General features: G+C 43.1%; 1 protein-coding gene across 1 annotated transcript in view; it reads left to right on the top strand.

The window, feature by feature from the left end:
• Window positions 1-130: 130 nt before the first annotated feature.
• The window catches only part of LOC118395990 (collagen alpha-2(IV) chain-like), a 53,879-nt gene continuing 38,887 nt past the window's right edge, over window positions 131-15,122 (top strand). Inside the window, exons 1-7 of the mRNA XM_052463361.1 lie at window positions 131-522; window positions 1,163-1,303; window positions 3,452-3,494; window positions 7,289-7,360; window positions 7,898-8,032; window positions 8,427-8,471; window positions 11,139-11,255. Of these exons, the coding sequence (XP_052319321.1) occupies window positions 1,257-1,303; window positions 3,452-3,494; window positions 7,289-7,360; window positions 7,898-8,032; window positions 8,427-8,471; window positions 11,139-11,255 (459 nt within the window). The 5' untranslated portion in view covers window positions 131-522; window positions 1,163-1,256. The remainder of the gene's footprint in view (window positions 523-1,162; window positions 1,304-3,451; window positions 3,495-7,288; window positions 7,361-7,897; window positions 8,033-8,426; window positions 8,472-11,138; window positions 11,256-15,122) is intronic.

The raw sequence follows: 15,122 nt of genomic DNA, 5'->3' as shown, positions 1-15,122 counted from the left end.
ATGAATGAGAAAATAAGTCGATTTCCAATTTCCACATTCAGAAACGAAAAACGAGCCGTTCTCCGTTTTTCAACGAAGTCCCAACGGAAGGAAAATACAAGGACCCGGTCGGTCATCTAGCGTCATCTGTCATCGTCTTCAAAGGCGCAAAACGACCCTTGTGCCCAGCTTTGATCTGATTGAACGACAATGAACCTCTCAAACTGCAGCAAAACTTTGAAATGGTTGCTAAAAGATGTAGAAGCTTCACTGTAGTTAGTGAAGTGAGTTATCAAGTCAGGGTTTCGTTTTTGGACAGCCCAGGTTGTGAAGTGGGGGGCGGTCGAGCCTAGATATTCTCCTCTAGATGGCCAGTCATCTTTCAAGACCTCTCTTTGCCTCGCTTGCATCGGCAGCAGGTGTTATCATACAATGATAACGAGTCGCGAGAGACAAGGCATATCGCTCTACAATATTCACTCATATACTATTGTGGATGCGGAGGAACCGTTGAGTTGAGGACGGAGTCAACACACGAATAAGGTGAGTTCTGAAAAACGTAACATTTTGATCGATCTTAAGAAATGTAGCCTAAGAATATTAGGTTATATATTGCCTACTAAAATATTTTAAGAACATTGGTGTATGTGTGGACCTTTCAATGAAAAACGGATTGTGTGCATGAAGTTTCAAGCCAGTAAGCCAATGAGAACTGTAAAGTTACTATTTAAGAATGAGAAAAGAGTGTATTTTGAGAAGTTGTGTAATGACAGCTTCAATTTAACATTTGACAACCTGAACACATAAGGCTATAGACCTTTCCATAGCTGAAGACTAATTTTCATTGTGCAACTGATAGCGTCAGGCTGTGTTTCCAGTCAGATTTTCAATCAGATTTTCAAGTGTTGTTTATTGTCTAAATTAATCTATTTCCAGTCTTGCTTTTGTCTTTACCTATTATTTTTCAGTTTGTTGGTTCTAGTCATGTAATGCAGTCTGCCTTCAAAATGACATTGGAGACTGTGATCATTATGTCAATGCAGATTCACAGCAAAATAAAGTTGATATACCCACTACCACATCTTATAACAACCCAGGCTCAAACCTGTAGGTCTACTATTGCACCTTTAAATGTGTGAACTCTACATGTATGTTTAGTTGGTATGTTATATGTGCTTGGCAGGTGTAGCCTTCAGTAGCTTGACCAGTTTGAAGTGACCCTAACCTATCACAGGGTGCAGCACTTAAGTGGGTGGAGTCATCTGAAGGAGTGACCAATGAGTCCCTTCGCTTGCTGGGTGACCTTCTGTTCTCTGCCTATCTGGTGAGTCTTCCTGCCTCAGCGCATAATTTATATATTATATTAATTGATGTGTTTTCTACAGAGAAGAGAAGGGTGTCAAAGGGGGTGAATCATACCAGAGGTGGTTTGGTGAACTACTCTTGCCTTTGCGAGACCTGAAGGTCACCCAGTTTATTAGAGGTAGATGGCTAGTTGTAGCTAGTTTAACCTTGCACTGTGACACAAACTGTTGTCCCTGACCCATAATAGTTAAGAGCTCATGGTAGCATCCCTGCTACTGTTTGTACTGTACATGCAGCAGACGCACAGCACCCACTTACTACCAGAAAGCATTTTTTTGCAGTGGAGAAGTTGGGAGTAATGTGGTCTTCTATCTTAACACTTGGTGGCAGCAGTAGGATCCACGTGTTAAACTAGAAGACCTGGCAGCCTAGATTGACGTTCTGGAACAGCAATAGTTAGAAAGTAAGACATCATATGCCAATTTTAACGTGGTAAGGATTTGATACCTATGGATACATTTACATTTAAGTCATTTAGCAGACGCTCTTATCCAGAGCGACTTACAAATTGGTGCATTCACCTTATGACATCCAGTGGAACAGTCACTTTACAATAGTGCATCTAAATCTTAAATAGTGCATCTAAATCTTACAATAATATGAAGGGACATGCACAGGGAAAGATGCTCAACACACTCACCGTGACAGATTCAGGCATACGTTCAGGGAACCTCAATGACCTCGACTAACCGGTGCTCCTGCACATTGACTATGTACCTGTGCCTCCCTGTATATAGCCTCACTATTGTTATGTTACTGCTGCTCTTGAATTATTTGTTACTTTTATCTGTTTATAAAAATACAAAAAATTGTGAGTAAGCATTTCACTCTAAGGTTGTATTTCGTGCATGTGACAAATACAATTTGATTTGATTTGAACCCAAAAGATAGACTGTGCCTTCCCTTTTTTTAATATATGTTATTTGAGTTTTTTTGCTATTATTTCTGCTATAAATAGACAAAAACAATAGACAACTGAACATATACATACAGCGCTGTGAAAATGTATTTGACCCCTTCCTGATTTCAAACATATATATTTTTGGGGGACAAAATAAATAAAATCCTCACTTAACCCAAGTCAACACAAAATGCAGGTTATCTTTGTGTAATATTAACATGTGTTTGATGATCTGAAACATTTAAGTGACAAATGTGCAAAAACAACAAGAAATCAGGAACGGGGCAAATACTTCTTCACAGCGCTGTACATGTATAATATCACACATGTCCAGACCCACATGTCCAGACCCACATGTCCAGACCCACATGTCCAGACCCACATGTTCCAGACCCACATGTCCAGACCCACATGTCCAGACCCACATGTCCAGACCCACATGTCCAGACCCACATGTCCAGACCCACATGTCCAGACCCACATGTCCAGACCCACATGTCCAGACCCACAAGTTCAGACCCACATGTCCAGACCCACATGTCCAGACCCACATGTCCAGACCCACAAGTTCAGACCCACATGTCCAGACCCACATGTCCAGACCCACAAGTTCAGACCCACAAGTTCAGACCCACATGTCCAGACCCACATGTCTAGACCCACAAATTCAGACCCACAAGTTCAGACCCACATGTCCAGACCCACATGTCCAGACCCACAAGTTCAGACCCACATGTCCAGACCCACATGTCCAGACCAAGACAGTGCCTTCCCACTTGACAACACTATACAGATATAGGATGTTAATTAAAGCAGATTTTTGTAGGGGTTGATGCATTTCCTGCAACAACATTGTGATTAAATGAAGGTCCTATATCTGTGCATTAATCCTCAAACAGCAACGGATGAGAATTCCTGTCTGACGTAGTTTATGGGGCATGTTATAGGCTAGACTAGTGCACGTTTACTTTTAGATTCTCAACCCACACTAAAAAAAAGTGTGTAGAGGCACATGCAACATGTGTACACACACACACACAAAGAACTTAAACACACACACCGAGTGGTCCACTTCTCTGAGGCTGCAGGTCACCTGGATGGGGGGATGCCAGCTTGCAGAGACGCCAAAACATATGAGTTAAGAGGCCTCCCAGCCATGTGATTTTGATGAATGGAGGTTTACTGTAACACTTTGTGAAATTACAGGTGGATCGTCCTGCTGCACATCTCTGAACAGAGGGTCAATGCTGTAAGTAGAAGTAACATTTAATCCCCTCTGTACAGCAGTTTCAAATTGTAGAAGTTTCCCACAGAAACAGATCTAGCATCAGTTTTACTCTCTCTATCTGAACTAAGCTGACCTTTTTACAAGGGTTTGTTTTGGCTTCACTGATGGAATGTAGTTGTTTGGAACTAAGATAAACTTAAATCCATCAACTGTGGAATTTCTGCCTTGACCTCAAGTCCACCTGTTTCAGTCAGAGTGATTATGCGGTGTTTCAGTAGGTTGGTCTGGCTTCGTCTGTGTTCAGTATTGCACACTGTGAACCCCCCCGTACACACACATGGTGCCGTACAAGGGTTGTAGTGGAGGGTAAACTATATTAATTTGGCTAGGACTGTCTGGGAGTGTTCTGACTGGGGAGGGGAAAAACGGAAAACTAGCTTTTAGTTGCAGAGAGGTTTAGAACTCACTTTCTCATTGGTTAATTAACTAATTTACTGCCTGGTCACCAGGCAGGCCAAAACTATTCCACCAAAACAGGCAGAGATTTCAGGCAGTCTTATCAAACGGCTCTTACACGAAAAGGGCATTATCATAATTTTCACAATTGTACAGTATAACCTTATAGTGTGGAGATATAAAAATATTATTTTTTGTCTGCATTGGGACTTGATTTAGTCACCCACCGTATGATACACACGCCACGTGATACACACGCCACATGATACACACGCCACGTGATACACACGCCACGTGATACACACGCCACGTGATACACACGCCACGTGATACACACGCCACGTGATACACACGCCACATGATACACACGCCACATGATACACACGCCACGTGATACACACGCCACATGATACACACGCCACATGATACACACGCCACATGATACACACGCCACATGGTACACACGCCACATGATACACACGCCACATGATACACACGCCACATGATACACACGCCACATGGTACACACGCCACATGGTACACACGCCACATGATACACACGCCACATGATACACACGCCACATGATACACACGCCACATGATACACACGCCACATGATACACACGCCACATGATACACACGCCACATGATACACACGCCACATGATACACACGCCACATGCAATGCAATCGTGAGGTACAATATGGAAACTCGCGTTGTTTAGAGCGCTGCGGTACGTTAGTTCACAGCTCAGCTGTTTTTTTGCAACAGGAAAATATGGCCCCTACTGTACTTAAGATAAGTTAGTGTTGTTTGCATTAGTGTTGTTTGCATTAGTGTTGTTTGCACTAGCGTTGTTTGCATTAGCGTTGTGTGCATTAGCGTTGTTTGCATTTATGTTGTTTGCATTAGCGTTGTTTGCATTAGCGTTGTTTGCATTAGCGTTGTGTGCATTAGTGTTGTTTGCATTAGTGTTGTTTGCATTAGTGTTGTTTGCATTAGTGTTGTGTGCATTAGCGTTGTGTGCATTAGTGTTGTGTGCATTAGTGTTGTTTGCATTAGTGTTGTTTGCATTAGCGTTGTTTGCATTAGCGTTGTGTGCATTAGTGTTGTGTGCATTAGTGTTGTTTGCATTAGTGTTGTTTGTGCATTAGTGTTGTGTGCATTAGTGTTGTGTGCATTAGTGTTGTGTGCATTAGTGTTGTTTGCATTAGTGTTGTGTGCATTAGTGTTGTGTGCATTAGTGTTGTGTGCATTAGTGTTGTGTGCATTAGCGTTGTGTGCATTAGTGTTGTGTGCATTAGTGTTGTTTGCATTAGTGTTGTGTGCATTAGTGTTGTGTGCATTAGCGTTGTGTGCATTAGTGTTGTTTTGTTGTTTAGTGTTGTTTGCATTAGTGTTGTGTGCATTAGTGTTGTGTGCATTAGTGTTGTGTGCATTAGCGTTGTTTGCATTAGTGTTGTGTGCATTAGTGTTGTTTGCATTAGTGTTGTTTGCATTAGCGTTGTGTGCATTAGCGTTGTGTGCATTAGTGTTGTGTGCATTAGTGTTGTTTGCATTAGTGTTGTTTGCATTAGTGTTGTTTGCATTAGCGTTGTTTGCATTAGCGTTGTTTGCATTAGCGTTGTTTGCATTAGCGTTGTGTGCATTAGTGTTGTTTGCATTAGTGTTGTTTGCATTAGTGTTGTTTGCATTAGCGTTGTTTGCATTAGCGTTGTTTGCATTAGCGTTGTGTGCATTAGTGTTGTTTGCATTAGTGTTGTTTGCATTAGTGTTGTTTGCATTAGTGTTGTTTGCATTAGCGTTGTTTGCATTAGCGTTGTGTGCATTAGTGTTGTTTGCATTAGTGTTGTTTGCATTAGTGTTGTTTGCATTAGTGTTGTTTGCATTAGCGTTTATGTCACCGCCCACTGGACACAGATGTCAATGCAACATGTATTCCATGTTGGTTCAACCAGTGTGTTCTCAGTGGGCTGCTGCTCATGATCTTCACTGGCAATCCAACCTATTGTTGTACCCCTAGCTAACATCCTGGTACTGACAGTTTTGGGGAATATTGATCTAGGGCAATAGGATCTGAATGGAATTCCCCTACACCCTCAACATTTGTATGGTTGCACTCCATGTAAACAAAACCCAAATCATCCTCCTCTTTAGACTTGGTCCACATCCACGGTATTAAAATCATTAATGAATTAAACTGTTAAATGTGAGTCTGGTTTAAGAGTTCACACAGGGATTGAAGCTCTGTTTTATTGCCAAATGTGTAGTGGGAGCCCTTCCTGCCTAATAACATAAATATCCAAATATTTAGGAACCCTAAACTAACATTGCTCGGTGTTTGTGCAACTGACTTTCAACACAAGCTATGGAGAGGAGACAGAAAGCAGTTAGTTGATTAAAAAAAAACACAGGCTGTGAAATACCTTTCTCGCACAGAAACATTCAAACGCACTGACACACAAGCACACACAGTATATACTTTTGACTTTCTTGGGGGTCTATGAAGGATGGCCTAGTTTGATGAATACGACCGTGTGTAGCCCACACAACTTATGTTTTACACTATGGTTGAAAGTAGTCAAAGCAAAACCGATGAAATTCAGTTGCATCTTTAGGGTCTTCTGTCATAAAACATGCAAAGTTTCACAGTTCACTCTAGGGATTGGGCACCAATTTATGGAAAGTTCATTATCGATATCTGTAGCATTTTTCCATTTGATATCAAAATCATATCGAAATATATATCGGAAACACTTTTTTTTTTTTACCTCAGATTACCCCACTTGCAATGTTTTGAAAACAACAACATTGCAATTGTGTAAATGTTCACTTTTTGTTAGCTTACATGTCTCTGTGAAGTCCAGACAACTGGTTGCCCATTAGGCCAGGTTGTGAATGTTCTTGGACTCTAAAACCTACCCAACAAGTTTGAATACAATGGGAAGCCCATCTACCGTTGATGCCCCATCAGCAGGCAACGAAGTATGCTGAGTTGAGAGTCTATTGAGAAGGACTGTGTGAGGGTTTTGTGCATGCAGGAACAGTCATGCATGCTTTTTACATAATAGTGTAGGTTGAAAGGAATGTGAAACCGTATTATGCCTTGCTCATATCAATATCATATTGAATTATCCATGTCGGTGCCCATCACTAGTCTGTCCCTCTAACTGATCTCTTCAATGCCTCATTGGTTAGTCTTCATGGCTGTCACAGTGTGGCAGCGCCTCATTGATCATACTTCATGGCTGTCACAGTGTGGCAGCGTCTCATTGTGTGTGTGTGTGTGTGTGTGTGTGTGTGTGTGTGTGTGTGTGTGTGTGTGTGTGTGTGTGTGTGTGTGTGTGTGTGTGTTTCAGGGAGAGACGCTGGGCTCGTGTGATGGCAGAGACTGCTCAGTGTGCAGCTGTCTCCCCGCCAAGGGAGCCCGGGTATGACTTTTCAATTCTCACCTCGCTCCACTGGACCCCCACAGTCCACCACTGTGCAACCATGATCCCAAGGAACCTCACAGACAGACCTGAGTCTGAAATTTTAGTGTTTTATACAGAGACCACTTTGAGCTAGTGCTCAGACATGTACAGTAGCCTATTATGTATGATACGATGGTACAAATGAATGTATAGGTTTGCTGAGAAACTTGATAAGAAAGTGATGTCTGCACACTTAGTAAATAAAAGACATGTAAAATGAATGAATAGAAGCTGCGGATGAATTAATAGATTTTCCTGGTGGAAAGAGAAAAGGGTAATATTGTGCTCAGTGCAGTAGCAGGGATTCAACACATGTTTTCAGCTCATACATATCCTTGTTTTCCAGACCTGAATACTTGTATTAGTTCTCATAGCTAAGGCCTCGGCTTTAGCTCAATGCGCTAATGTGATATTGAGGACTACATACCCCCAGATCAGAAGTGTGTGCTGTGTAAATCGTATTCTTACTACGTGAGCTCTCTTTTTCCTCTCCAGGGGGGCCCAGGGAAGCTGGGGAAGCAGGGGCCACAGGGCCCAGATGGCATCAGGGCCTCCGCAGGGCCTCACGGAGAGAAGGGAAGGAGGGGTGTTGAGGGACCACCTGGGCTGGATGGGAAAAAAGGGGAAAGGGTGAGTGTCTGGGTGTGACTTTGTGGGTTTGACTTTGTGGGTTTGACTTTGTGGGTGTGACTTTGTGGGTGTGACTTTGTGGGTTTGACTTTGTGGGTTTGACTTTGTGGGTTTGACTTTGTGGGTTTGACTTTGTGGGTGTGACTTTGTGGGTTTGACTTTGTGGGTTTGACTTTGTGGGTGTGACTTTGTGGGTTTGACTTTGTGGGTGTGACTTTGTGGGTGTTGGTCTGTCTTTCTCTATGTTTGTGTAGTTGTCTTTCTATGTTGTCTCTGCCTGTCTTACCTTGGGTTGACATGAGTGTATGAGAGACAGATATGCAGAGTGAGAGTCTGTGTTCTATACCTGTCATTGAGAGTGGACAGTCTGATGCCACCTTGTTTTGTATTGCAGGGTCCGACTGGTCACCCAGGGTTTCCTGGTATCGATGGTGTCAACGTAAGTAAATCACCAGCGGCAGCATCATCATCATTTGTCATCTGAGTATGTAAATATTATCACATAAATATGGGAGATTAGAGAAAAGAATACAGATCAGATTATGGACCTGGGATCTCAAATCAAGATTCAACCCTGAAGAGAGCACGCCTCAAAGGTTTGCTACAACAACATAGATACACACAGTGGATATTTGTACAGTTGAGGCAACACACACACACACACACACACACACACACAGAGGCCCAGTCCTGACCGATCTGTTGGCCTAACGAGACAGAAACAAAGGCTGTCCTCCCCACCCAAAGCTACAAAAGTGTAGCCTGCAGTGCTGGTTTGAAATTGAATTGAATCAATGCCCATCCATGTGGAAGGCCTACCGTTTGTAAAACAGTCAGTTGTATTGGCTTTATTCGTCGTGATTCCTGTGACTAATCATTTGGGCTATTTAAGCTCTGAATATCAGCTACCCAACTTTATCAGAAGTTATCCTGAGTCTATTTTGCAATGAGAATCTGTTTTTTTACACAGTGGGAAATGCAGAAGTATTTTATTTTTTGCTGTGTTGCTGCTCGTAAAAAATGTATGAATACAATCTTGAAACCACTGATCACACTCTGAGTTGCACCCTGTGGGTGAACAACAGTTGAGTAGCCTGATTGTCCATTCCATATTGTCCATTTTACTTGGACCTGTCCTGTTTTTAGGATATATTGTTTGATAAGAGCGTCTGCTAAATGACTTAAATGTAAATGTAAATATTCACATAGAAGCAGATATTATGTTTTGATCGGGTGCCAGGTTCGGCAATTTGACCGAAGAAACGTGCATGGTGTAAAATGTGCTTGTCTCATGATATTGTCATACATTTGATCTCCAGTCTCTAGGCTACAGAAAACTCCACATACTGTTTCTACGCTATAGGCCACATGATTTATATTAGATCTCTTTTTTTGTTTAGATCTCTTTTTGTTGTTGGTGGAGCGCTGGAACGGTGCACCTCCTCAACAGAACCCGCGGGCTGATATTGTTTCTTTTTTTTTCTTGAGCGGATGGTCAGTGGACTGGAACATAATTACAAATCATTTGTAGACTGCAAACTGACCACAAGAAGCCCAAACAGATATACAATTTGATTTAAAACATTGTATACAAATTTAAGTTTGAAATGACTATCACATTTCTTAATGGGAATACCTTGTACCAGATTTACAAAATTAAAATAACTTAGAGCTGATTTGCTGGTCTTTTATGTCCAATAATATTAATAATAATTATATATAGTACCAGTCAAAGGTTTGGACACCTACTCATTCCAGGATGTTTCTTTATTTGTACTATGTTCTACGTGTAATGAATTTCCTCCTCTTCTTCCGAAGAGGAGAGGAGAGGCGAAACGGATCAGAGGACCAATACACGGCGTGGTAATTGTCCATGGTTCTTTGTAATACGTTAAGGTACACATGAACAACTGACTACAAAAAAACAAGAAATGTGAAAACTCAAAACAGTCCTATCTGGTGCAAACACAGAGACAGGAACAATCACCCACAAACACACAGTGAAACCCAGGCTACCTAAGTATGATTCTCAATCAGAGACAACTAATGACACCTGCCTCTGATTGAGAACCATACTAGGCCGAAACATAGAAATACCCAAAACCTAGAAAAACAAACATAGACTGCCCACCCAACTCACGCCCTGACCATACTAACTAAATACAAAAACACAGGAAATAAAGGTCAGAACGTGACACTACGTTGTAGAATAATAGTGAAAGCATTAACTGTAAAATAACACATACAGTTGAAGTCGGAAGTTTACATACACCTTAGACAAATACATTTAAACTCAGTTTTTCACAATTCCTGACATTTAATCCTAGTAAAAATTCCCTGGCTCAGGTCAGGAAGGATCACCACTTTATTTGAAGAATGTGAAATGTCAGAATAATAGTAGAGAGAATAATATCGTAAAATCATAAAACACTTAAAAAAAAAAAATCAAACTTGTATCTCCAACAGGCTATTTCCTCATAGAACATGCTGGCCAATCAGTGGTCTACTCTCATTAATTTTTTTAAATGACCGGTATACGCCCACACCATTCTGTTGTTGAGGTACGCCCACACCATTCTGTTGTTGGGGTACGCCCACACCATTCTGTTGTTGGGGTACACCCACACCATTCCAACACAGAAAATCTGTTTTTTAACATACTTAATTTAAACGTTTTGGAAGGAGAGGTATTTCACTCATATTGTATTATAGGTTTTTTATAGGTGTAAACACTAGAAAGTTACTTTACATTGTCCAGAAAGGCTGTGATTGATATTAGAGTTTACTGAACTGTTATGGCCTTTTAGTGGTTACATATTTATGAAATATATTACAACCAAAAGGCCAGCTAACCCTAGTAAAGAACATTAACCCTAGTAAAGAACATTAAAAAAAGACATGTTCTTATTTATAAAGAGAAAATGAAACATACTTCATGTAATGAAGTTAGAAATAATCATTTCTAGTGCATACTGTTATACACCACATGGTGGGTGTTCATGGTGTTTACAGGGTGTTTACAGGGTGTTCAGGGTGTTTACAGGGTGTACTCTGAGTATCTTTCCATAACTGTGTGGTTCTCGGGCCTGCCGATGTGTGGTTTCAGGGTCACGTTGGTGCTGGGGGGAATCCTGGCCTGCCGGGGCTAGACGGCTGTAACGGGACCAGGGGACAGACGGGGATACCAGGTGTTCATGGCACGAACGGATTCCCTGGACCCAGGGTGAGGGGACTCCTATTAGCAACCACACCTCCAGTCTGGAGATAGGGTAGACATCATATGGTTTCTACCTTCACCCACCTCCAGTCTGGAGATAGGGTAGACATCATATGGTCTTTACCTTCACCCACCTCCAGTCTGGAGATAGGGTAGACATCATATGGTCTTTACCTTCACCCACCTCCAGTCTGGAGATAGGGTAGACATCATATGGTCTTTACCTTCACCCACCTCCAGTCTGGAGATAGGGTAGACATCATATGGTCTTTACCTTCACCCACCTCCAGTCTAGAGATAGGGTAGACATCATATGGTCTTTACCTTCACACACCTCCAGTCTAGAGATAGGGTAGACATCATATGGTCTCTACCTTCACCCACCTCCAGTCTGGAGATAGGGTAGACATCATATGGTCTTTACCTTCACACACCTCCAGGGTAGACATCATATGGTCTTTACCTTCACACACCTCCAGTCTAGAGACTGGGTAGACATCATATGGTCTTTACCTTCACCCACCTCCAGTCTGGAGATAGGGTAGACATCATATGGTCTTTACCTTCACCCACCTCCAGTCTGGAGATAGGGTAGACATCATATGGTCTTTACCTTCACCCACCTCCAGTCTGGAGAAAGGGTAGACATCATATGGTCTCTACCTTCACCCACCTCCAGTCTGGAGATAGGGTAGACATCATATGGTCTTTACCTTCACCCACCTCCAGTCTGGAGAAAGGGTAGACATCATATGGTCTCTACCTTCACCCACCTCCAGTCTGGAGATAGGGTAGACATCATATGGTCTTTACCTTCACACACCTCCAGGGTAGACATCATATGGTCTTTACCTTCACACACCTCCAGTCTAGAGATAGGGTAGACATCATATGGTCTTTACCTTCACCCACCTCCAGTCTGGAGAAAGGGTAGACATCATATGGTCTTTACCTTCACCCACCTCCAGTCTGGAGAAAGGGTAGACATCATATGGTCTCTACCTTCACCCACCTCCAGTCTGGAGATAGGGTAGACATCATATGGTCTTTACCTTCACCAACCTCCAGTCTAGAGATAGGGTAGACATCATATGGTCTTTACCTTCACCAACCTCCAGTCTAGAGATAGGGTAGACATCATATGGTCTCTACCTTCACCCACCTCCAGTCTGGAGATAGGGTAGACATCATATGGTTTCTACCTTCACCCACCTCCAGTCTGGAGATAGGGTAGACATCATATGGTTTCTACCTTCACCCACCTCCAGTCTGGAGATAGGATAGACATCATATGGTCTTTACCTTCACCCACCTCCAGTCTGGAGATAGGGCAGACATCATATGGTCTTTACCTTCACCCACCTCCAGGGTAGACATCATATGGTCTTTACCTTCACCCACCTCCAGTCTGGAGATAGGGTAGACATCATATGGTCTTTACCTTCACCCACCTCCAGTCTGGAGATAGGGTAGACATCATATGGTCTTTACCTTCACCCACCTCCAGTCTGGAGATAGGGTAGACATCATATGGTCTTTACCTTCACCCACCTCCAGTCTGGAGATAGGGTAGACATCATATGGTCTTTACCTTCACCCACCTACAGTCTGGAGATAGGGTAGACATCATATGGTCTTTACCTTCACCCACCTCCAGTCTGGAGATAGGGTAGACATCATATGGTCTTTACCTTCTCCCACCTCCAGTCTGGAGATAGGGTCGACATCATATGGTCTTTACCTTCACCCACCTCCAGTCTGGAGATAGGGTAGACATCATATGTTCTTTACCTTCACCCAACTCCAGGGTAGACATCATATGGTCTTTACCTTCACCCACCTCCAGTCTAGAGATAGGGTAGACATCATATGGTCTTTACCTTCACCCAACTCCAGGGTAGACATCATAAGGTCTTCACCTTCACCCACCTCTGGTCTGGAGATAGGGTAGACATCATATGCTCTTTACCTTCACCCACCTCCAGTCTGGAGATAGGGTAGACATCATATGGTCTTTACCTTCACCCACCTCCAGTCTGGAGATAGGGTAGACATCATATGGTCTTTACCTTCACCCACCTCCAGTCTGGAGATAGGGTAGACATCATATGGTCTTTACCTTCACCCACCTCCAGGGTAGACATCATATGGTCTTTACCTTCACCCACCTCCAGGGTAGACATCATATGGTCTTTACCTTCACCCACCTCCAGGGTAGACATCATATGGTCTTTACCTTCACCCACCTCCAGTCTGGAGATAGGGTAGACATCATATGTTCTTTACCTTCACCCAACTCCAGGGTAGACATCATATGGTCTTTAACTTCACCCACCTCCAGTCTAGAGATAGGGCAGACATCATATGGTCTTTACCTTCACCCACCTCCAAGGTAGACATCATATGGTCTTTAACTTCACCCACCTCCAGTCTAGAGATAGGGTAGACACCATATGGTCTTTACCTTCACCCACCTCCAGTCTGGAGATAGGGTAGACATCATATGGTCTTTACCTACACCCACCTCCAGTCTGGAGATAGGGTAGACATCATATGGTCTTTACCTTCACACACCTCCAGGGTAGACATCATATGGTCTTTACCTTCACCCACCTCCAGTCTGGAGATAGGGTAGACATCATATGGTCTTTACCTTCACCCACCTCCAAGGTAGACATCATATGGTCTTTACCTTCACCCACCTCCAGTCTGGAGATAGGGTAGACATCATATGGTCTTTACCTTCACCCACCTCCAGTCTGGAGATAGGGTAGACATCATATGGTCTTTACCTTCACCCACCTCCAGTCTGGAGATAGGGTAGACATCATATGGTCTTTACCTTCACCCACCTCCAGGGTAGACATCATATGGTCTTTACCTTCACCCACCTCCAGTCTGGAGATAGGGTAGACATCATATGGTCTTTACCTTCACCCACCTCCAGTCTGGAGATAGGGTAGACATCATATGGTCTTTACCTTCACCCACCTCCAGTCTGGAGATAGGGTAGACATCATATGGTCTTTACCTTCACCCACCTCCAGTCTGGAGATAGGGTAGACATCATATGGTCTTTACCTTCACACACCTCCAGTCTGGAGATAGGGTAGACATCATATGGTCTTTACCTTCACACACCTCCGGTCTGGAGATAGGGTAGACATCATATGGTCTTTACCTTCACACACCTCCAGTCTGGAGATAGGGTAGACATCATATGGTCTTTACCTTCACCCACCTCCAGTCTGGAGATAGGGTAGACATCATATGGTCTTTACCTTCACCCAACTCCAGGGTAGACATCATAAGGTCTTTACCTTCACCCACCTCCAGTCTAGAGATAGGGTAGACATCATGGTCTTTACCTTCACCCACCTCCAGGGTAGACATCATATGGTCTTCACCTTCACCCCACCTCCAGGGTAGACATCATATGGTCTTTACCTTCACCCACCTCCAGGGTAGACATCATATGGTCTTTACCTTCACCCACCTCCAGGGTAGACATCATATGGTCTTTACCTTCACCCACCTCCAGGGTAGACATCATATGGTCTTTACCTTCACCCACCTCCAGGGTAGACATCATATGGTCTTTACCTTCACCCACCTCCAGGGTAGACATCATATGGTCTTTACCTTCACCCACCTCCAGGGTAGACATCATATGGTCTTTACCTTCACCCACCTCCAGGGTAGACATCATATGGTCTTTACCTTCACCCACCTCCAGTCTGGAGATAGGGTAGACATCATTTACATTTACATTTAAGTCATTTAGCAGACGCTCTTATCCAGAGCGACTTACAAATTGTTGCATTCACCTTATGACATCCAGTAGAACAGTCACTTTACAATAGTGCATCTAAA

This window comes from Oncorhynchus keta, chromosome 15 (assembly GCF_023373465.1).
Source record: "Oncorhynchus keta strain PuntledgeMale-10-30-2019 chromosome 15, Oket_V2, whole genome shotgun sequence".
Lineage (NCBI taxonomy): Eukaryota > Metazoa > Chordata > Actinopteri > Salmoniformes > Salmonidae > Oncorhynchus > Oncorhynchus keta.
This window is presented reverse-complemented; position numbering and strand designations above follow the sequence as displayed.